Source organism: Corylus avellana, chromosome ca2 (genome assembly GCF_901000735.1).
Source record: "Corylus avellana chromosome ca2, CavTom2PMs-1.0".
In the NCBI taxonomy this organism is placed as follows: domain Eukaryota; kingdom Viridiplantae; phylum Streptophyta; class Magnoliopsida; order Fagales; family Betulaceae; genus Corylus; species Corylus avellana.
In genome coordinates, this window is record NC_081542.1 from 48360818 (window position 1) to 48383467 (window position 22650).

The 22650-nt window shown below is 38.4% G+C and overlaps 3 protein-coding genes, 1 non-coding gene and 1 pseudogene across 5 annotated transcripts; 3 read left to right on the forward strand and 2 right to left on the reverse strand.

The window, feature by feature from the left end:
- Positions 1-624: 624 nt before the first annotated feature.
- LOC132171080 (uncharacterized) lies at positions 625-6660 on the forward strand. 2 transcript variants are annotated; one of them, XM_059582295.1, is made up of 6 exons: positions 625-706; positions 1243-2312; positions 2607-2789; positions 5248-5393; positions 5475-5585; positions 5876-6660. In XM_059582295.1, exons 2-6 carry the CDS (start codon positions 1295-1297, stop codon positions 6455-6457), a joined length of 2040 nt encoding a protein of 679 aa, XP_059438278.1. In that variant the 5' UTR covers positions 625-706; positions 1243-1294; the 3' UTR covers positions 6458-6660. The 2 variants fall into 2 exon arrangements, with proteins under 2 accessions (XP_059438278.1, XP_059438279.1); XM_059582296.1 differs by having other exon boundaries at positions 2625-2789.
- A 775-nt stretch (positions 6661-7435) lies between these two features.
- LOC132171287 (uncharacterized) lies at positions 7436-10060 on the forward strand. Its single transcript, XM_059582571.1, has 4 exons — positions 7436-7976; positions 8640-8785; positions 8857-8967; positions 9266-10060. The coding sequence occupies exons 1-4, from the start codon at positions 7484-7486 to the stop codon at positions 9848-9850; spliced, it is 1335 nt and encodes a 444-aa protein (XP_059438554.1). The 5' UTR covers positions 7436-7483; the 3' UTR covers positions 9851-10060.
- A 261-nt stretch (positions 10061-10321) lies between these two features.
- On the reverse strand, positions 10322-14571 carry LOC132170108 (probable rhamnogalacturonate lyase B; annotated as a pseudogene).
- A 204-nt stretch (positions 14572-14775) lies between these two features.
- On the reverse strand, positions 14776-14848 carry TRNAF-GAA (transfer RNA phenylalanine (anticodon GAA)). The gene has a single exon. It is a non-coding gene; the product is annotated as a tRNA-Phe (tRNA).
- A 2078-nt stretch (positions 14849-16926) lies between these two features.
- On the forward strand, positions 16927-21413 carry LOC132170768 (L-ascorbate oxidase homolog). The gene is made up of 8 exons (XM_059581868.1): positions 16927-17277; positions 17474-17583; positions 18756-19026; positions 19115-19217; positions 19472-19817; positions 20136-20504; positions 20605-20683; positions 20869-21413. The coding sequence occupies exons 1-8, from the start codon at positions 17137-17139 to the stop codon at positions 21079-21081; spliced, it is 1632 nt and encodes a 543-aa protein (XP_059437851.1). The 5' UTR covers positions 16927-17136; the 3' UTR covers positions 21082-21413.
- The last annotated feature ends 1237 nt before the right edge of the window (positions 21414-22650 follow it).

Here is a 22650-nt window from a genome sequence, read left to right on the forward strand (position 1 = left end):
AATCTAAAGAGGGAAAGATTCAACTAAGATGGTTGGTAATTGAATCACCTGAACCACGTCAAGCTGGGTCTCCCGTTGGCGCTCCACTCGAGCGGCTATCAAGTAAATGTACGTAAGAATCACATGCAATAAAGGAAAAAAAGTGAGTTTTGTAGTCTAAACTTTAGATAGAGAATGCAATAAGCTCTAACAGATCATTTACAACAATTACAATCAGTTCTTCGGTAAAATGAGCTGCTTCATGGCATACCTGTAATTTAAAATGTGCCATGAAGCAGCAGTTCTCGAGCATAGTATAGCCCATCATATTATGTTAAATAACCAGCAAGCCCATGGCGAGCTACCAAAGCAAAAATAAGTCCAATGGCGGATTAGCGAATTAGCTATTTGAACAGGTAAATCTCAGTTTTTTTTTTTTTTTTTTTTTTTTTTTTAATATTTGTTATTCAAATTACTAATAGTCCAACCAGCAAAATGAGTTATTAATACGTCCAGCCATGTCAAAGAATTTTTATTTCGGTCAAAGTCAATGAGTTGTTTCGCTGACGACTACCTCGTACCTGACGTCTCTATACAGAGAGTAAAGTTGCAGTTGCATGCAGACTGTTTTTGGTCTATGAAAAAAGAAAACAAAATTCCACAGTTCTTGGCGACTATCAGCAGCAGCAGCAGCAGCTCCAGAGCCTGTGATGGTCCTCTGAATCCGGTAACTCCAGAGCCACTGTTATAATTCTTGTTTGTTGGAATCATTTTGACATTGTGTAGGTTCTATTATCAGTTTAGTACACAGCTGGATAATATTATAGGATTAACTAAAGTGTTGTTTGGTTTTATGTTAGACTTTCTCTTAACAATTTTGTTGTCTGATCGTAGATTTTTATCTATCTGTTAGAAGGCCTGGCTCTCTTTCTGTACTGAATTGGATTTTTTTTCTTCTTCTTCACAGAAATGAGAATTTAGATTTTTTTTTATCTATCAGTTGTATGAGTAGTTAATATGAGTTACTGGATGTTATTTATGGTTTTGAAGAATTGTGGATGAAGACTGTTTGTCTTCTAAGAAAAATGAAAAAGAAACGAAGAAAAACAAAACAGTTATGGTCCTCTCAATCCGCATAAGTCAAATTCTTGTTTCTGTCCTCCATGGCTGATGGCTCCATCTTAATTGTTACTATTAATGGTGCATTAAGAATGTCTTTTGACTGTTGATATTTCTTGTCTTTACATGCTTATAATCTTGTAGGTGTTAGATTTGGGTTATCTTTGCTCTTCGATTGAGATATTCATTCTTGATTATGGATTTTGACTCGGATGATGCTGGTTGCCTAAAATCGGATGGAACCAATTATCTATTATGGTCATATATGATGCGCAATTTCGAGTTGGAAGGAGAATTATGGGACCATGTCAGTGGGTCAGTGACTCGTCCTCACCCCAAAGATAAGAGTTATGCCAATTTGCTAAAGCAATGGGAGTCTATGAATGCAACAGCTCTGTCAATTATCGAAATGTATGTTGATCATTCCCTTCGAAAACATTTGGCGAAATATAATTCTGCCAAGAGTGCATGGGACTACTTGGCCAGGTTATATGCCCATGATGATGAGTCCAATTTTGCTAAAAAGTATCGGCTTGAGATGGAGATTCAGGCTGTAAAACAAAGCGGTTTCCCCATAACAGGACTATATTGTTTCATGCAATGTTATTGGCAGCAATTAGCTGAGATGGAGCCAAAGGAATTGAGTGATTTAGAGAGCTACAATAAGTACCGTGAGGAGTCTCGGTTACTGCAGCTTCTCTTAGCTTTACCAGATGAATTTGAGCCTACTAGAAAGCATATACTTCAACGTTCCACTCTTCCCAGTGTTTCTGAAGCTATGCGAGAGTTGTTAGTTGTGGAGCATAGACTAATTAAGGCTCAATTGTCATCTCTATCATTTGAGGACAGCGATAAGAGCGAGACAGGAAGAGATGAATGTCTTTATTGCTATGGAACTGGGTGCCAGAAGCTGGATTGTCCCGCCAAGAAGAAGAATGATCAGACAAAGAGAACGGGTGGAAGTAGTAAGGATTCTCATCAATCTGGTGGGTGTCAGCCATCTATCAAGAAGCCTATGCAGTGCCCAGACAAAAAATCTCAGCCATCTTCCTCCTCATCTAAATCTGCATCATCTTTGACCCCAGATAACAATCAAACTGCTCTCTCTATTGACCAGTATCAATACATGATTAACATAACGAATCAAGTGGAGTCTGATCTTTTTGGTAGATCTCCACTAGAGAGTGGGACGTATCTGCCTCCTTCCAGAAAAGGTTTGTCTAGTTTTCAGTCCCTAAGCATTCCGTCTTCACATTGGAATATGTAGTTTCATACATTTATGAGTTGCTCTAAAATTACTTCCTCCCCCCTCCCCTCTCCATAAAAAAAAAAAAAAGAGGAGTTGTTCTGATTCTTGTCATTTTATCTATCTCTTTTAATTTATCACAGTATATAATGTTGACAGTGCAGATGAATAAAGTTGATTAAATCAGTTCCATAAATATCAATTTATTTTAATTCCATTTAATGATCTGTTCTATGTGAGTACAAAATATATTAATCTACAGCTTCGATGACTTGGCCAGGTGATAGAGGTGCCCTTTTGCAGAGGCCGCTTCCATCTCGAGACCCTTTCCCTGCAGTGAAGGAGGCTGTTCCGGGGAGGAGTCTTATCCGGCGAGGCTTTCTCAACCCCCAGCCCCCACCGGTTGCTTTGGGCTTGCGTAAGGAAGGTGACTTCAATCTGACAGGTATGGATCCTTAGCCTTCTTTTGAGAAGAATCTTGCGATCCCTGCTATTACAGGTGGGGTTTCCAGCTTACCTAGTATGAGCTTTGATCCCATGGAGGAGGTGGCGGTGGTGATCATGGCTATGGTGACAGTGTCTAGTGTAGACCAAAATGTTGGGTTGTCTTTGTTAGGCGATGCGGAGCTTAGTTTATCTGGTTCGACGTTGGAAGCCCTACGGTTGAAATGGAATTTTTTCTGAGGCTTAGTTCATGGGGTCATATTTATAGTTGCTTCTAACTAGGGTTTCATACGGATGTATTATTGACGCCTCTTCTATTGTCTCCCTCAAAAATAGTGAAATCTCGTTGAAACTCTGTGAACGTAGTCCTTAGTAGTGAACCATGTAAATCTTTATGTTCTTTAATTTTGTTTGTTTGTTTGTTTGTGTTCTTCTTAATTTTCATGTCTTACCGGTTCTGGGAAATATGATAGATTTCCTAATAGTCTTTGGCTGTGGTGCCGGCACCAAAGGAGGAAGATGTCTGTTAGGTTGGGTGTGAACCAGCGTGCACCGATGGGTTTCCAAGGCTGGAGGGCTTACCGGACATAGCCCTGATGTCGCCAGTAGGTCTTGGGGTCTTTAGGTAGCCTGCCGGTTGTCTTGGCAGAAGAGATCCGGGTTGTTGAGTATGCTTTGCCGGTTGTTTTGGTGTCCTTGTCATTGCCCACTCCTAAATCTGCAAAGTGTTACAACTATAAGTTGTAGGACAACATATTTTTATATATGGATGATAGCCGGATCGTCAAGGTAGTGTTGGTTTTCAGTGCTCCTCCTTCAGAAATGCTGGGCTTGGATTGTCTCCAGGCTTCGCCGATTGCTGAGCCCCCTATTGCTGTTGAAAAGAAGACAGACTTGGTTCAATCCCAAAAGTGGCCGGTTGGATTTGCTTTTGGACAGTCTTCGAAGTTGGTGGTGAGGGATCAGGGAGGGCGATTTTTGGAATGAAGAGGACGTATATTTTCCTTACCCTTTGGGTGATTTTCTCCCTGTCACTCTCTAAGATTGGACTATGATGGGGGATTCAAGCGAGGGGATTGAAGACTTTGAAGTGGTTCTCCCTTGGAAGGTAAAAGGGTAGAAGGGAGCTTCTGAATTTAGAGTGCTCATCAACTATGATTCTAAGGGAGCGTCCTCTAGGTGTAGGAAAGGCAAAGCTCATGCTTTCTAGCTTTGAGTGCTTTGTGTGGCCTTCGTATGGGATTCAGGCTTTTGGTGCTCTGAGGGTTTTGGGTTTGAGGGCTTTTCGGGTTTTGTGGGTTTGTGGGTGGTTTTTTCTTGTTGTTACGTTTTGGTTTTTCTTTTGCTCGTTTTAGTTATGAACTTCTTGTGTACTTAGAAGCGCCTTACTTTTTTTTTTTTTTTTTTTTTAAATAAAATTTTCCATTACTAAATTAAAAAAAAAAAAAAAAATCTTTTAGTACCTGTTGGGACTAAAATTCTTTTAATGTTTACTCTGTTTATGTCCTTGAGAAATTTGCAAATCTTCTTTCTTCTGTAAGGTGGTGCTCAAGACTTGCTTCCAGTTCTCATTTATAGAACATGTTTATGGGTGATGGTGATGTGTTATGTTCTGATGTTTGTTGATAAGACCATTTCTTGCACTTTTGTTTTCGCCAAACTTCTCGTCAATTATGTGCTTACTATGTTATTATTATATGTGTAAACGATAATTAGGGAATTTATTTTATAGGGAAAGAGGAAATATCCTTTATAATCAAGTACACTGCAACTGATTCCAGAAACCTAAGAGTGTGTCAGCTCTCAAGGCCAACTAGGGTGGTGAGGCAAATACTAAGACTTCCGACAAACGGACTCTTCTCTTAGCTAGAGAATATTTCCCTAGGTTTCAAATAAAGAAGGAACTGCCTAATTCCGTAATTAGGTAGCAACAACAGAACAAACTACCGGACTGGTTCTTGAATTCATTTTGGCGGTATTTTCGTTGGTTACATGTATTGATACCGTATCAGTTTTGTGTTCAATTTCTCTGATAAAACAAAATAAATAGAATATGAAAGTTTTCAAAGTTTTTGGTCTTGTAATGAAAGCTGAAGTATTTTCAAGATTGTGTCTATTTTATTAGAAAAAGGTTAACAAAAATCAGAATTGAAGTGCCAAAAGCACAGACAACTAATTGGAGTGGAAACTGGTAAAAGATAAATTTAAACGCATTGTGGCAATAGTATCCAAATATAAAGTGGTTACAAAATCATGCCTTTCCCTGCCCTGTTCCCAGCAAGAATGGAAGATGTTGATGCCAATCATAAAGAGTTATTTTAGTGCGTGTTGTTTTCTCGTATTTACTGGCCACATCTAACTCAGATATTCCATCTTGCTTATTTTAATATCCATATTGCTATATCGGAATCTTTTGTTATATTAAGATAAGGCAGTTCTAAAACCCAAATGTGTGGCAGGGGACACTGGTTTGGTTATGGCTTTGAGTACAACACTGAAAATTCTAAGTTATAACGTCTGGTTTGGAGATGTGGAGAGAGATAAGAGGATGGAGGCTCTGGGTGACATTATTCAATTGCATGCTCCAGATGTCATTTGTTTCCAGGTGTGTCATTTGGGTTTCATCACATAGGTCTTCTCCAATTAACTGTTTATCATATTTATGCTTAGAATGTTTGCTGGGCAGGAGGTTACACCCTATATATATGACATTTTTAGGCAATCAAGTTGGTGGAAGGCATATAATTGCTCAATTTCAGATGAAATGGCTGTTACACGACCATATTTCTGCATGCAGGTTAGATGTTATTCTTCTTTTTCAAATCTAGGTTGAACTTAGTTGCAATTGCAAGCTTATTTAATGAAAAAAATTGCTGTCTAATGGATCACATATTTCACTTCCGTTTGACCTTTTAAGGAGGTCAAGCCTATTACTTGGTTGTTCTTGTGATTTTTCTTCTATATTATATCTTGCTTATATATTGCACTCTCTTTGGGTTACGGCTTTCAAGATGTATTATTCTTCTATATTCCAAATTAATGCAATTTGAGGGAGAGTGGGAGTCTAACTTGGTTTGTCATTCGCAGTTGAGTAAACTTCCAGTAAAATCCTTCAGCCTCAAAATGTTCAGCAATTCTATAATGCTGAGAGAACTGTGCATGGCAGAGATTGAAGTAGGGGGAAAACCGCTGATTGTAGCCACAAGTCATCTTGAGAGCCCCTGCCCTGCCCCTCCTAAATGGGATCAGATGTACAGTGAAGAACGCGTGGCACAGGCAAAGCAGGCGCTTAACCTTCTTGAGAAATATCCAAACATTGTTTTTGGTGGTGACATGAATTGGGATGACAATTTGGATGGGCAGTTTCCTTTATCTGATGGATGGCTTGATGCCTGGGCAGAGTTAAGGCCCGGGGAAAATGGATGGACATATGATACCGGTTCCAATTTGATGTTGTCTGCTAACCGGCCTTTGCAAAAGCGGTTAGATCGATTCATTTGCAATTTGCATGATTTCAAATTAAGTGCAATCGACATGATAGGAATGGAACCTATACCAGGACTATCATATTGCAAGGAAAAGAGGGTAAGAAATAGGGTCCAGAGGTTGATGCTCCCTGTGTTGCCTAGTGATCATTATGGCTTGCTCTTGAAGGTTAATAGCCAGTAAATCATTGGTTTGGCATGATAACTGGTTCAAGAGAAGTTACTGCTGTTTCTGCAATCCTGTGATGCTGTTGCATTGTTGTGTGCTGCTTTTGTAATATTCCGTTTCTATGTTATGTTATGTAATGTAACTGCTATGTTATGTAACTACACTCTGCATTTTGTTGGTATGGTTTATATCATGGAAGACTTTATTATTAATGTTGTTTGTATGCATGTCTGTTACTTACTGTCTTGGTTTTATTTGTTTGGTCTGTCTTTGAAGTATTTTGGTTGCTCTTCATTGTGGAATCTTTTAGATGGAAATGAAATGCCTTGTTGCTTTCAGATATTACTCTGAGCTTCAGTTATGGTGGTTTCAATACTGTAAACTTTGATCAAGAGGGAAACAAAGGGGAAAATTGCATCCTAGATAACTTGGGTGACCAGGCTTGTGTTACCCTTTGCTTTTGCAATTGTCATGAGGGATATATTTTCTTTTTCTTTTTCTTTCTTCTTTCTATGAGATCTTAGGTACATAAAATGCTTAGATGGGAAATGAAAGAAGCAATAAGAATAAAACTCTATACCACACCATTTCATTATTTTCTGTTTAAATATGTTGAATCAATTTCATTGGTCTTCAAAATTGCCTATCATAATTCATAGTAGGAGTTCTATGATTAACAGAGTTGCATTATGAGCATTGTCTATTCAAGTAAATGATTAGTTTGCTCATATTTAAGGTAGAAATTTGATCTATTAAGATAGGTGCTGAAATTGCATATATATATATATATTTGGAAGGTGATATATAACATTTCTCATGTGTTAAAATAAAAGAATATATATATTCTTTTATTTTTTTAAAAAGACAACCATGCTGTCTGGATTGAACCACAGCCACAGGCCCACAGGCCCACAGGGCGAATATGGGTCCAAAACGTGCACCTAAGCGACTTGTCGTGTTAATTCAACGACACCTTTAATCAGAGTACAAACTGCAACGAAGCGGAGCGGGGCGCACAGCAAAAGCGGCAAGAAATTCGAAATGGAATTCTCAATTATAAAACACAGATTTTCATTCCCTTTCTACACTCGAGCTCTCACAGTAAACCCCAGAAAACCCTCTCGTCTCCTTTCGATTCCAATGTCTTCTTGGGCCTGCAAAAAATGCACCTTCATCAACCCTCCTTCTCAAAAACCCACATGCCAAATCTGCTTAGCATCTTCTTCTTCTTCTTCATCATCATCTCCACCTTCTCCTTCAGCCCCAAAATGGCCATGCAAGGCCTGCACTTTCTTGAACCATTACAAGAGCTCGAACTGCGAGGTCTGTGGCACTAGGGCCTCGGTATCGAGCTTCGATGATTTGAACGATATTGATCTTGATGATGATGAGTCTGGGTTGGTGGGGTCCGTTTTCTTGCCATTGCAGCGTTGCAAGAGGAAGGTGCGGGACCCAGTTGTGGGTGACGAGGATTGCGTTGAATTGGGTGGGTTGAGAGGGGCTAAGGCGTCGAATAAGGCAGTGGCTGTCTTGGGTGAGCTTTTTGATTCTTTGGGTGTTTGAAAGTTTGGATTTTTCGGTGTTTTGGCTTGTGGGTTTTGGGTTTGCTTTGTTTTATGCTATAGCGGTTCAAATATGCAATGGTTATTAGTTTCATTAGCTTTCGTCTGTTATTAGTGTAAAGGGGTTATCTTGCTTCTGCAATGTTTGGAGATTCTTAGGGTAAAGTTTGGCTTTTGTGTTTTGGCTTGTGAGTTTTAATGGGTTTGCTGTGTTTTATGCTTTAGTGGTATAAATGTGCTTCTTTTGTTACTCATTCATTAGTTTTCCTTTGTTATTAGTGTAGATGGGCTATCTTGCATTTGCAATCTCTGTTAGGGTAAAGTTACTTGTTGCTGTTAAATTGCTGGGCAGTGTAAATGAATGTGAGTGGTCTAAACGTGATATCGTTTCTTTCTTTGACAAGCTATAGTTTGCCCCTTAAGTGGAACTCAAGGGGCAAACTATATCGTGATTGGTAATTGTGGGAATTGCTAGAGGTTATCTACCATATAGACAAACAGATTTCAATCTAGTGGAACTCAAGAAATTATTCTCTGGAAATGTTTGGTTTCTAATGCGTGTTTAGGTTTCTACGACTTGTATAATTGGTGAACTTTAGACCAAATGTGATGGACTTCAATTAAACATGTGGCAGAGGAGACTGGTTCAGGTACAGTATCTAGTTCGTTGAAGATTTTGAGCTACAACGTTTGGTTTCGAGAAGACCTGGAAATGCATAAGAGGATGAAAGCCCTTGGTGACCTTATCCAACAGCATTCCCCTGAACTCATATGTTTTCAGGTTCTCTCTATCTCTCTCTAGATTTGCTTTATATATGAATAAATCTCAGTTATGGTCACTTTGATCTGCAGGAGGTTACTCCTAATATATATGATATTTTTCGCCAATCCAGCTGGTGGAAGGCATATCATTGCTCTGTTTCATATGAGATTGCTAATTCAAAAGCTTACTTCTGCATGCTGGTAAGGTTTGGATCACCTCCTAGACTAAAGTTCATACTGTATGTTTATTTATCATAGTATTAACATGCTTTTGATATGCAATACTCACAATGGATAAGTACGTCTTTCCTGTTATGCTTGCTGCCAAAACCTATTACATTGTCAACCGCTTTTCCAGGATTTCTGGTATTGTGTGAAATAAGGCATTGTTGATTTAGCAAGTTGCGTGGTTTGGTTAGTTGATGATTTGTTTTGGTAAGTTATTTAATTGATGATTATGAGCTACTAACATATCACATGCCCTTTAATTGATATGCAGTTAAGCAAACTGCCTGTGAAATCCTTTAGCTGTAAAGCCTTTTGCAATTCTATAATGGGAAGAGAACTATCTATTGCTGAGGTTGAAGTTCTGGGGGACAAAACTTTGGTTGTTGCTACTAGCCATCTTGAGAGCCCCTGCCCAGGGCCCCCGAAATGGGATCAGATGTATAGCAAGGAACGTGTAGAGCAGGCAAAGGAGGCAGTCAACCTTCTCAACAAGAATCCAAACGTGGTTTTTGGTGGTGACATGAACTGGGATGACAAGTTAGATGGTCAGTTTCCTTTACCTGATGGATGGGTTGATGCATGGCCAGAGTTGAGGCCAGGGGAACAAGGATGGACATATGATACCAAGTCCAACCAAATGTTGGCTGGTAACCGTTCACTGCAGAAACGGCTAGATCGATTTATTTGTAATCTTTGTGATTTCAAGATAAGTGGAATTGACATGATTGGGATGGATGCAATACCAGGCGTATCATATAGCAAGGATAAGAAAGTGAGGAAAGAGATCAAGAAGCTGGAGCTTCCTGTTCTGCCTAGTGATCATTATGGCTTGCTTTTAACCATTTCTAAACAGTAGTGTGTTTCTGGTGAAGAATATGGTGAAGCTTCTTTTTGTCAATGCTTCTGTGCATGCTTTTACATGCAGTTTTGTATAGATTTCAAAAAAAAAAAAAAAATGATGTAAATGAGGGGCATCTAGTTTTGCTATCTGTATGCAACTTTTTGGAAAGAATGATGTACTTTTAGATATCTACTGGAATGTTAAATTGACTATTTTGTCTTGTCATCCTTAGCCTCAATTCACAGATTTTCCATAACTTAATTGTTTGTTCCCTTCTTTTCTAGTAATATTGAATGGCAGCGTGTTAAAACAATTACAATATAAACTTTTTATTATCAATAAGTTCCATCATAACAAGTTTTGTGGTAGGCAGGCACAGGAAGAACAAACGAGAGATATCTTTGTTGAAGTTCTTATGTTCCTTTGCCATGGCAGGAACACTAAGCCAATGTTCGTCTTGTTTGAATTAGGCTTTATCCCCTGCTTTTATTCATTCAACCTCTCATATCTACCTGAAGTTGCAGGAGCTTCTAGTCTAAGATAGTCGTAGAGGATTCCACAGAGTGCGTCTCCACCCCTGGCCTGTGTGAGAAATATGGAGTTATCTCCCTTGACCAGCAATGATGAGGAAACGCCAATGCTAAACAGTCGGTACAATCCATGAATCCCATGTCTACAAACTGTGTTATCTGTCCCTAGGTTCAGAACTTGGAACACCAGATGTTCTACATCCATGTAATTGACATGGACCTGCAAGACAGTATTAAAGGCAAAAACTTAGAGAAATTGAGCAAACTGAGGGATATGATTTTCTCACAATTTCACCAATCTTTACCTTAAGATCAGAACGAGTTGCTGATGCAATGGCCAGTCGTAGTTTGTAAATTCCACTGGTTAGTGAATCAAGGTTAAACTGTATTTTCCATGTTGTTTGAAGATACTTACCATCTACTCCCTTTCTGTAAAAATTCACTCCCAATGTCAAGACAAAAAGTTCATTTTGAAGTGCAAAATTTCAAAAGAAAAAAAAAACACTTTGGCCAACTAACATCTGCCTCTCCTGCTCATATTATTGTAATAGAAATACAGGTGAAAGTGCATTTACATTAGGTTCTCGTGTAAAGGAAAGAAGGAAACACCTGTCTACATGGGCAAAAAACCAGTCTTTCTTTGGATCACTGATGCCTATAGTAAAAACTTGATCCAGTTCTGGGTGTATGTCAGTATATCTGTCCCACAAGCCATATTGCCTGAACCTGTATCTTGATACATATGCAGGTTAAGGAATATACGGGTTTGGCTTAGGTGTTGTATAGTTTTTTTTTTTTTTTTAATTTATTTGTTATTTATTATTTATTTATTTATTTTTATGAGAAAGAGAGTGAAATTAAATCTGAATAGTTTTTTTAAAAAATTATAGCACACCCAAGCCAAATCTGGAATATATAATACGTATTACAAAAGAGAGGCCAAAGTTGCTTACTTCTAAGGGCTATAAAGAAATAACTTGTTGACATACATCGGATTCACATCAGGAACGAAGTAACCAATAGCTGTACGATCAGGAAAGCCAATTTCCCATACATTGGGACCATCTCTGAGGGGAACAAAGGTCAAATTTCCAAGTTGTGTTTCTGAACCTGAGAATTCCAATATTATGTATGCCAAAACAGAGTCCCATGAGTACTTGAGAACATTTCTTCATGTGATTTTTTTTATATAGTCCACAATCAGCTAGTGGAAAAGCAAGTTTTGGATGAGCTCGAGGTAAACTACTTTAAGAAAGAGCACAGGAGTTATATGAAAACTGAAAAGTACCTGCAGAGAGGGTCACCTGTGCTTTCTCTAAGTAGTCACCGATGAAACCAGGAACCCAGCCATGGAGTCCATAGACCCCAGGAATAACATTCTTGATGGTGAAACTTCCATTTGAATCTGCTTGAACTCAAAACTGATAATCCTACATGCATGCGAAACCTATAACGTTTAGATTTACCATAATATGCTGAATTAATTGGAAATTTATTGTCACAGAAGTGTGCAAGATCAGTACAATGAAAGCATTCACATTTGCGTTTTAGTTATTACCTTACTTTCTATTTGCCAGGCTCCTTCAGTTCTAGCAGCTGAGAGACCAACGTATGCATATTTGGCAGGGATAAGAGAATCAGAAACATATCTGGGGTGAATGTTTACAATGAGAATGAACAGCAGTTAATCTGCTAGTGCTATGGACAAGTACAATAGACAGCATTCAAAAAGGCTGCTAGTAGTTTTTGCCACTTTCAGCCCCCATAATATTACTTTTAGGTAGTCATAGTGATGTCACCATTTGAATGTTTTGAAAAGCAGAGGGAATTATTGAAGCTCATGTGAATGGCCTTTTCCTAGAGACAATAAGTCATTACCTGTCTTTAACAAACAGTCTTCCTGATGCTGAACCACGTTCTTTAGCAGGAAGATAATAAGAGGATGAGACAAAATCATAGGGCCAGGCTGCCTCTTCAAGCAGCCTCTAAGATGAGCCAATCATGAGAACAACCCCATTAGTAAAAACTCCATAGAGCAAATCCCATATAACCTAATAAACTCTCATGGTTTTGAGTATTTGATCAGTCCTATTCTTTGCATACCAGAAAGCAATAAAAAAAAAAAAAGTCAAAGTAAGAAGTCTATGGAAAACCAGGCTGAGTTCTAACAGAGAAGAACTACTGGTGTGCCTACATTTTCTGTTTTGTTCTTGAAAGCCAGATGTTGGTCACTGAGATGTACTTAAAAGGTGCAATTAAGCCAATGCTATGAAAAGGTACCTGCTTTTTGGCGTCTGTCCATAGGTTGTAAGCATTTGATACATCTGCAGTTGAGTTAAGATATACAAAGATTGGGCCAAACATCTTCCTCCATGCCTCTCCCTTCTCAAAATGTGCTAATATATCACTCCCAATATAATGGGTTCCATGAAACATCTGTTACACCAAAAATCCACAAAATTCAGCTAAAACTATAATATAATTCTTCCCATTGGAATTGGATTCATATTTCAGTTATAGTTTGATAGATACTGCATTTTTTTTTCCAACAACTGTGATTCAAGTTATAGTACTTCTTTTGCCTATGGATTTATGCATGATATCTATCATTTTACTTGGCGCTATTCCACTGAAGTCTCAAAATTTTCTTACAGTATATCAACTGCTTTAGACAATTTATGATAGAATTTGCATCTTCCTGCAATTTTAGAGCTGAGAAATTTACAGCGAGGCAGGTTGGACCGGTGTGGACAGTGAGATTTTGCTTGGTAGGACCACCATTACGAAACTCATTGCTAGGGAAGATGACCCAGAATCCTATAATGGGACCAGAACTTATCCATCCATGGACTCCACCATCTTTGTTGTCCATTGAATACTGGTACTTGTCATCAACCTGCATTCAGCCACATACAAGATAAGGCAATTTCTAGAACACGGTCTACTCAACAACATAAAAAATGTTGGTTATATTTATATATATGCAAGCACCTCGTCTTTGAGATCAGGATTAATGGGATTTATCAGCAAAACTGATTCTGGAACAATCAGTTGTTTGCCTCTATCTGGTAGTAGATCTTCTGGCATTGGCATTATCCTTTGCTTCTCGTCTGTAATTGCCATGTAGAGGAACCTACTCCAGTTTCATGAGGTAAAGATAGATTATACCTCATAGATTTTACAAGCATCAGAGTTGGAAATAGGTAAAGATATAGATTTTACTTCTCTCTTCGCAACTTAAACACCATCCTTGTCTGAGCAAGATCAAAGGGTTGGCATCCAGGAGGACGCTCATATATTGCATAGCAGTGGAAGCCTGAAACACCACTCTTTAATATGTACCTAAAAAGAAGATTGTATGTCAGAAACTTGGAATAACTCTGCAGATTAATTGTAAACAAAAACAAGAAGCTTTATGTCATGAAATACAACCTTGTGTCCACACTGAGCGGCAACTTGATTCCTGGAGTTGATGGATCATATGTACTCTTGAATGAAACCTCTAAACGGTCATTACTCATCTGGATGACACTATATTCAGCCCCGCGGAATCTGCGTCATAGAACAAAATAAGTTTTAGCTCATTGCAGATCATAGTTGTGTGTTTTTTTTTAGATAAAAAATCAACACCAAGTGTAACAAATTTAGGTCCCAAGAGAACAAAGCATACAATTGATATCTATCCTGCCCCCCTGGCAAACTCCAGTTGATGTCCCAATATCTGCACATAGAGTAAAGGTAAGAGTAACAAGCCAAAACAAAAAGAACAACAAAGTTAGAGTTCCAACATTTTATGGAGATTACCCTCTGCTAGATTCAGTTGATTTGAGGTCTAAAAGGTTGTCCATTCCTCCATACTTGATGCCTGATATATACCCTTGAGGTTTCAATATTGTGAGCTTTACCAACCCATTGCCCAGTATAACCTACACCAATACCAAAACTAAGACATTATACAGAGAGATAAGAGAGAAGAAAGAGGGACTCATGGGGGGCCATAGAAAAACTCACAATAGGGGCCTTGGGTAATCAAGCTCACTTTTTCATTTGCCATAAAAAGAAATAAATACTTCTTTCCCTCTATTTGTAAACTCTCTATATAGAGATTAGTGCATATGAAGATGGTTGTTGGTTATAAGGGAATTGGTATATCCTTGAAGTATCAACATCCAAAAGTTTGACCTTCACCTTGTTGATATCACCCATGTTAGTTCTTATGTTTTGGAAGTTGTATGCTGAACAAAGCTGCTTAAAGAGCATTAGCTGTCAATGAATTTTCTTCAATTGGGTATGTCTGAAAGTGACAAAAAAACTGGTTTCTCTGAATGATATTTGGCTTGGAGAGACAGAAGAGCAAACAAAGGATGGAAAAAAAAAAAAAAAAAAAAAAAAGAGTAGAAGAATGAAAAATGCGGTGAGCGTGGATCGAACACGCGACCTTCAGATCTTCAGTCTGACGCTCTCCCAACTGAGCTATCCCCGCAAGTTGATAAGATCCTTACTTATATATATTTAACTTATAACATCACGCTCTACTCTTATTTGGTTGATAACCTACAACTTACTGATAAGTTCACCGAATTTTTTTTTCTAAGAAAAATATTTTTACATCCCCCAATGGCCCAATTAAATTAAATGATAAGACAAACCAACTGGGCCAAATCCCACTAATCTCATTAGGGCCTAAACTCATGCTTGAGATACATCCTCTTGCCCAAATTGCAGGGGATCGTGTGCAATATTCAGAGGCCTTGTTTGGAAAAATAGATCCTATTAAAGGCCTTTGACAATTGCTTATTCAATTGCAGGAACATGCAAATTGTCCAAAAATCTCAATCCACAAAAGAAAAAAAAAGCCTCCCCATGACTGCAATTTACACCCATCTTCGACTATTTATAAAATATGAATACTATTTAATAGACTGTTATATGGTTGCATATAACTCCATGATATGATATTAAAAATCAGTCGTTGGATGATTCCACATATATATCAATCTATTATATAGCATGGATAATTGAAAAGAAATCATGAATGACTTCATCCAGGTGAAAAGTACAAACATGAAGTAATTGAAAAACTCAGCAAATAGGTGGGTATGGATCCAATCATGGTATAATGCGTCTCTAGAAAAACTAGAAGATCAATACAAGACACCCAAGAGGGGGGGAACAGGGAAGATCGATAGAAGGGTCGTAGACATTGGATCTAAAACCCAATTGGGCAGTTGATTTTAAAAGTAATAGCACCGACAGCATATAGATTAAAGAAATCAATTAAGTATTTGTACTTGTCTACTTGATACCTGAGTCAACCAGAACACCATGCCTTGTACTTTTATTTAACCTCTTATTTCTCAAAAACAACAAACTTATTTAGTGCTCACGTATACTCCCTCCACCTTCTGCAGCATTTTTCTTCTTTATCTACTTTCTTATTGGTGGGCATCATTATGGGGTATGGGAATTTTTTGGACTGAAATTTGGCAGGTGAATAGTTAATACCAAGGCACTCAGAAAGACCATGAAAAGAGAGGATAAAAGGTTAGAAAGGTTAACCGGAAATTCGACAGAATCACCTCTTAAGTTGGTAAAGGTGAAAGAAAAGAAATTGATATAGTTTGAATACGGGTTATGAATTTGTACTTATGTATAAAGTTTGAGTAAGAGTTATGAGTTTGTACTTAGTCAAAGGTCCTCATTGTTAAAAGATAACCAATACAATATGATATTTGACTCTGTCATTTATCTTCTATTTCAATTAAATATTTCACGTAAAGAGAAAATTAGTTATAGTGTATTCCATCGAAGTATAGGTGTATACTTTATTCCTAATACAGGGTAGGTCTTGGGCTTCTCCTTAGGCGGGTGGCATTGATGTCCTGATAGCTTAACGGATTTCGACAGATGTGCTTTATGGGCTTAACATAGGCTATATACAAGACATTTAAACAATAATCATAATTTGCAGCACCATTTCGGTAAACTCACCCAAGTTTATGTAGGGTGGGTTTTGGGTCTTTGGGTCCTCTTTTCGGTCTACTCCTTTGCCAAACATAGCCGTAATAATTGAATGGAATTACAAGGAACAGTTGATCCAGAAAATGGACATGATCAATGGGGCTGCATAATGCTTGTAGCCTGTCCTCCAAGTAATAAATTTTGACCTAACTTTGCCTTTGTTCTATGACTCATAGTAGCAGTAAATACGGCAGCAGTAAAAAGATTATCAAATAATTGAATGAAATAAACATAATCCAATAAATTTCACGGCCAAAGGATCTGAGGGGAATAATATTTGCATTTAGGGCAGCCCCCCAATAAGTGCACGTGAAAGGGGTAGCTTTGTAACTTTATCTCCTCCAATACATTGAAGTTCTAAACCAATCAAGAACCGTCCATGTCAAGTGGGGCCTACAAAATAATACCAGATCATACTGAATGAGCGGCTCGTGATTGAGCTGGACCATCCACCATACTATGTTGAACGCACTCAAGTGTTTAGACCGATGAAACACGCTGACAGCTCACAAGCCATCTTGCTCTGCTTCTTTGCTTCCCAAAAGCAATGGTGAGCTCTGCTCACAACAAGACAAAACTTGAAAGAATATACTTATAGTCAGATTTGGAGAGTGAAATGAGAGACACCCATCACCTCTATCTGGTTTCTTTGCAGAGGTGCAAAGTTTCTTTGTTTATGGAGATCTAAGTTTTCCATTAAACTCACTTTCTAAGCAGTTACTCTCAAAGCTTAGTAACAGAACAAGAACAATGGGAGAATGCAGGGCTTTTTGTTTTCTCATTGCTCTGGTTCTTGCGGTTGTTCATGGCGTTAATGGTGAAGACCCATATCGGTTCTTCACGTGGAAAGTCACGTACGGCGACATCTACCCTCTTGGTGTCAAGCAGCAGGTACTTAATGAGTTCATTTCTCTTGCTCTGCCTCTTCAACTCTGTTTTTTTCTTGCCTGCTGATCTTTGGAAAATGCTTCTTGCTTTTTGAAACCAAAAGTTATTCTTTTGCTAGATTTTTGCGTCGGAATTACGAAAAATGCTTTTCTTTTTTTTAATGTCTGGGATGCTTGAGTAAATGTGAGAAATGTTGCAGGGTATCTTGATAAATGGGCAGTTCCCAGGTCCTCAGATCGATGCTGTTACAAATGATAACTTGGTTATCAATGTGTTCAACTACCTAAGGGAGCCATTCCTCGTCTCTTGGTAAAAAGCCTTATCTTTTTCTGTTAGGATTACTTTATATTCTTTACTCGGGGGAAAAAAATGCGGTAAAACGAAAAATAAAAGAGAGTAAAATGTATAAGTCCAGTTGTTTGATTGTTTGATACCCTCGGAAAGAAAATGTCCTTCTTTTTTGTACTAAAACTGTAACTTTTGGCAACAACCAGTGAGCAGTTACTGTTCACAGTTCAAAACATATATAACCCCAATGCAATTTTCTATTCTTTCTCAGCAACCAAACAGAGAATTACACCTTTTTTTTTTATTAATAAAAATCGATTTTTCTGTTTTGGAATAATTGGATTCCCGAAATAGTTTTTCTTTTTGAGGGGTGCTTTTGTACGATAATCTTATAAAAGTATAGTTCCCTTTATAGTGACTTTTGTCGTGATGGGTCTTGTTAATTTACATCTAATGATCTAAAGAAGTTAAAGGCACGTTTGTGTCAATACAGACATTAACTTTTAGAACCTGACTTTGTTTGAATGGTGGTTTGTGGTTAGATCTTTAACTTTCTAGTTTCTATCTTATACAGCTCCAAGGACTCATTGATTGGTTATTCAAAAGTCCTTTTAAAAAAAAATCAGTTTGAGCAGCTGATGAGATATGATAAATTTCAATCTCCACGAGCTAGATCTGTGTATTCCCACATCTATTTTACAATAATTATATACTATATTACATTTACATAGTAAAAATGGGTATATCAGAGTTAATTAATGACCCTTTTAAGATGAGGTCAAATTCAGGTCCTGAATCTTACCCGGCTTACCTAATGATATAGTTTTTACACTCAAGTTTTAATACGATTTGAACTCGACACACTACATTTAGGTGGGTAATTTTTTATATTGTCCACAAACTCGATACGAACGCAACACAAAATTAATAGGTTATAATTGATGGTTGAGAGGTATGATTCGTTTAACTAAATGTGTCGGATTAGGTTTAAGGCATCTGAATCACTTCTTTTCAACGGTCGATGGTGTGCACCAATGGGGTAGCTGATATCCTTTATGAATGAGTAGGGCCTTTAGTATTAAATTTCACAGCTGCCATACAATATGCAGCTTTTCCATTCTGTGGGGTTATGGAGCAAAATGCTGAGCAACCGATATTGAATTTGACTACTTTGTCGTATCTCATGTCTACAGGGATGGCATACAGCAGAGAAGGAACTCATGGCAGGATGGAGTTTATGGCACTAACTGTCCAATCCGACCGGGAAAGAACTTCACTTATGTTCTCCAAGTGAAGGATCAGATCGGTAGCTACTTCTACTTCCCATCATTTGGATTTCAGAAAGCTGCCGGAGGGTTTGGTGGCATCAGAATATGGAGCCGTCCAGGGATTCCAGTTCCCTTCCCTCCTCCTGCCGGGGACTTCACCATTCTAGCTGGGGACTGGTTCAAGAGAGAGCAACACGTAAGCAGGGGCACCAGATCCTTAGTGTCATTTCACTTTCTTGGTTTACAGGTTTTGTTTCCTTAATATTTTCACTTTGGTTTTATAGATATTGAGACGATTCTTGGACAGTGGTCACAATCTCCCCTTCCCTGATGGACTTCTCATCAATGGTCGTGGATCAAATGGTTACACGTTTACTGTTGATCAAGGTGTCTATTAATGTACTTCTCTCTGTCTCCTTCACTGCAATTGCTCTTAGCCATTGAACTTTTCATAACTACTGCCCTTGTCTTCATTGTTGTCCACAATCTGAATTATGAACTTAATGATTAGATCTCTGAATTACTTGATACACGGTTTTGGCAACAAAAATAAAACTAGAGGAGCGAGTACAGTTAGGATATACATGTTTATAATTAATCTCATAATTAGGGATCACATTATTTCAATAATTTGTTTGCAGGTAAGACTTATAGGCTGAGGATATCAAATGTGGGGCTTACGACATCAATTAACTTCAGAATTCAGGGACACCTGATGAAACTGATAGAGGTAGAAGGGTCTCACACGCTTCAGAACACCTACAGTTCACTTGATATCCATCTTGGCCAGTCATATTCTGTCTTGGTCACAGCTGATCAGCCTGTTCAAGATTACTACATTGTAGTTTCTTCACGCTTCACCACTCGGGTGCTGACATCAACAGCCGTTCTTCACTACAGCTATTCACAGAAGGGAGTTTCTGGTCCCGTCCCTGTTGGGCCTACCACTCAGATTGCTTCGTCCGTTAGCCAGACCAGATCTATCCGGTAATTTATTTTCTTTCAGATTCTTATGTCTCTTACTGGCATTTTCAATTTGCCTTTTGGGTTCATACTCTTTCTCTCACCAACTTTCGAGCCATATGATTCTTTCCATTTTAATATTTGTTGCAGCAGAATGTTGCCTCGCATGCATATTAGCACAAAAAGTGTGGTGCTTTGATATATACTTATGCTAAATGTTTCTAGAGAGTAGAGAAGCAATCACCTTAAAGAAACTAGCTAGATTATTTGTGGAATCTTTTAATGATTTCTTATTTAGCAGAACAAAATATTTCATGTACATATTTCATTCTCTCAAATCAGTTGGAATCTGACTGCGAGTGGGCCAAGACCTAATCCTCAAGGTTCCTACCACTATGGAATGATCAAGACTAGCCGCACAATCATGCTTGCAAACTCTGCTCCTTATATTAACGGCAAGCAGAGATATGCAGTAAATGGTGTCTCATTTGTTCCAGCAGACACCCCACTGAAACTTGCTGACTTCTTCAAGATCCCTGGAGTTTTTAGCGTTGGAACCATTCCTACCTCTCCCCCCGGGGGAAATAATGCCTACCTCCAGACATCCGTTATGGGTGCTAATTTCAGAGAATATGTTGAAATTGTGTTCCAAAATTGGGAGGACACTGTCCAGTCATGGCACATTGATGGCTATTCTTTCTTCGTTGTGGGGTAAGCATATCTTTTCCAACTAATTATATACTTGCATTGGAAAGCCACAATCTTTCAGCTTGTATATCTCAATGCTAAAATGTTTGTTGTCAATGACTAGAATGGATGGAGGGCAATGGACACCTGCAAGTAGAGCACGCTACAATTTGAGAGACACAGTTGCCCGCTCCACTACTCAGGTACAAGAAAAGTTTCATTACAAAATGATTAGTCAATTTAAAACTTTCTTAGAATCACTTATAACTCTTCGTCTCACCTAATAAGGAATTAATGAGTAATGAGCTACTCATCTTCTCAATGTGGGATTGGGGTGTTACAGTTTTATGATTTTTCTTGTTTTGTTTATGTTTGTGATTGAATGCAGGTGTATCCCAGAGCATGGACTGCAATCTACATAGCTCTGGACAATGTGGGGATGTGGAACATAAGGTCTGAGAACTGGGCCAGACAATACTTGGGTCAGCAGTTCTATCTCCGGGTCTACTCCCCTGCAAACTCTTGGAGAGACGAGTTACCAATCCCGAGGAATGCCCTGATTTGTGGAAGGGCGAGAGGCAGGCGTACAAGACCTTTTTGAAGTGGCTAGACATAAATTATTGTCACGAGAGGGTGGCATGATTCTTAGTCTGAAGTAGGCGGTAAATTAATAATGCAAGAGCTCAACTTGAGCTTTGAGTTAGTTGTTATTTCTATTGTTCATTCGTCCCCCATATGGGTTCTGTCTCAATGACTCTTAGAAGAATAGGCAATATGCATTGTTTGTAGAATTTCTTCTTTCATCTCCACTGTCCATCTGAACACCATTATTGTTAGATTTGTAACTTTATCATCTTTGGATTGGAGATGTGGGTATGTTTGTTAATGTATTTTGACGTGACATAAACGTGAAAATAGTTCGTGTTTTTAAGAGTGTTTTGTGTTGGAACAAAAACATAAAGTCGTTAACAAAGATGGGTCTATGCCATCACTCTGTCAAAAGTAATTATAGTACTAATTCAACTGAGATTTATACTGGAAAATCAAATTAAGCAGAAAATCTTTCCATGGTATGACAGTAGTCAAGCTTTGTTATCCTCCTAAACATTAGGATTAGTACATTCACCTTTGTAATAACCATGATCATTATCATTTGTTAGAACCTAATATTTAGCTGGGCCCTTTGTGGATCATGCTTGACAAGAGCACACTTGGGTTTGTAGGATAGTGGGTATGGGAATGGATTTATAGTTGGAGTGTTTAGTGATTCCGGGTTAACAGGTTAATGGTTGGGCTAAGTGGGCCTAGTGTTACGGTTATGTGGGCTTGCCAGACAATAGCCCATTATATAAGTGTGATATGATAATAAGTAATAATATATGTATGTATAGGTGACGTGGCTGCTCTACTCCCAGCTCCGGACAAGTCTGCTCTCTATTTTCAATATTCTTCGACCTCCTTTTCGCCATAGCCATTATTCTCTCGCTTACGATATCACAAAACACTTGTCCGTGCTTCTGGCAATGCATCCAGAGAATATTCCCCAATTCGAAACCGCTTCCTTCTGCACTCTCCACCTTTTCTGTCAGCAAAAGATGGCCATGGATGGATGGAATTACCCCACGTCCCGACATGCGAATCTGGTTTCACCCATTTTGGCTTTCTCCACAGAAACTCCCGCCATGCCATGCCATGCCTTCATGCAACCATACATATGTATGTAAATCACGCGTGCGCTTTACATGACCACCAATGCCCGACCGCCGTGACGCCTAGAATGTCTACGTGTCCCCCTGAGAAGGAAGGCCGACATGCGAAGCTTGTCTACGTGGCACTACACGTGCTGTCGTGTTAGTGATGATCATCATTTTGCATATATATATATATATATATATATTACCGATGAGATTAATGGGAATGTGAACGTGGGGATGTGTTTGAGTAGACAGTCTTTCGATCAGGCGGAATAAAGGGAGTTTGTTTGAATTTATGGAGTCTTTGGTATGTTTCCCTAAGGACATGCACTGCTTATGTCACAACTATGCTTTTAACGTCTGGTTTTTCTTTGTTTTTTTGTGGATGCCTTTAATTCTTCTCTTATAACGTTTGATGGTTTGAATATTTTAGTCAATTTTGTGAGAATTTAAACAAAAACGGTTTGGTATATGAA

Excerpts from the sequence above, each read along its gene's own strand:
- LOC132170768 (XM_059581868.1), top strand. The coding sequence starts at position 17,137 with ATGGGAGAATGCAGGGCTTTTTGTTTTCTCATTGCTCTGGTTCTTGCG. Across the intron at positions 19,027-19,114 it reads GGTTCAAGAGAGAGCAACAC|ATATTGAGACGATTCTTGGA; the intron begins GTAAGCAGGGGC and ends TTGGTTTTATAG. Across the intron at positions 20,505-20,604 it reads TATTCTTTCTTCGTTGTGGG|AATGGATGGAGGGCAATGGA; the intron begins GTAAGCATATCT and ends GTCAATGACTAG.
- LOC132171287 (XM_059582571.1), top strand. The coding sequence starts at position 7,484 with ATGGAATTCTCAATTATAAAACACAGATTTTCATTCCCTTTCTACACT. Across the intron at positions 8,786-8,856 it reads CTGAACTCATATGTTTTCAG|GAGGTTACTCCTAATATATA; the intron begins GTTCTCTCTATC and ends TTTGATCTGCAG. Across the intron at positions 8,968-9,265 it reads AAGCTTACTTCTGCATGCTG|TTAAGCAAACTGCCTGTGAA; the intron begins GTAAGGTTTGGA and ends ATTGATATGCAG.
- LOC132171080 (XM_059582295.1), top strand. The coding sequence starts at position 1,295 with ATGGATTTTGACTCGGATGATGCTGGTTGCCTAAAATCGGATGGAACC. Across the intron at positions 2,313-2,606 it reads TCTGCCTCCTTCCAGAAAAG|CTTCGATGACTTGGCCAGGT; the intron begins GTTTGTCTAGTT and ends ATTAATCTACAG. Across the intron at positions 2,790-5,247 it reads AGGTGACTTCAATCTGACAG|GGGACACTGGTTTGGTTATG; the intron begins GTATGGATCCTT and ends AATGTGTGGCAG.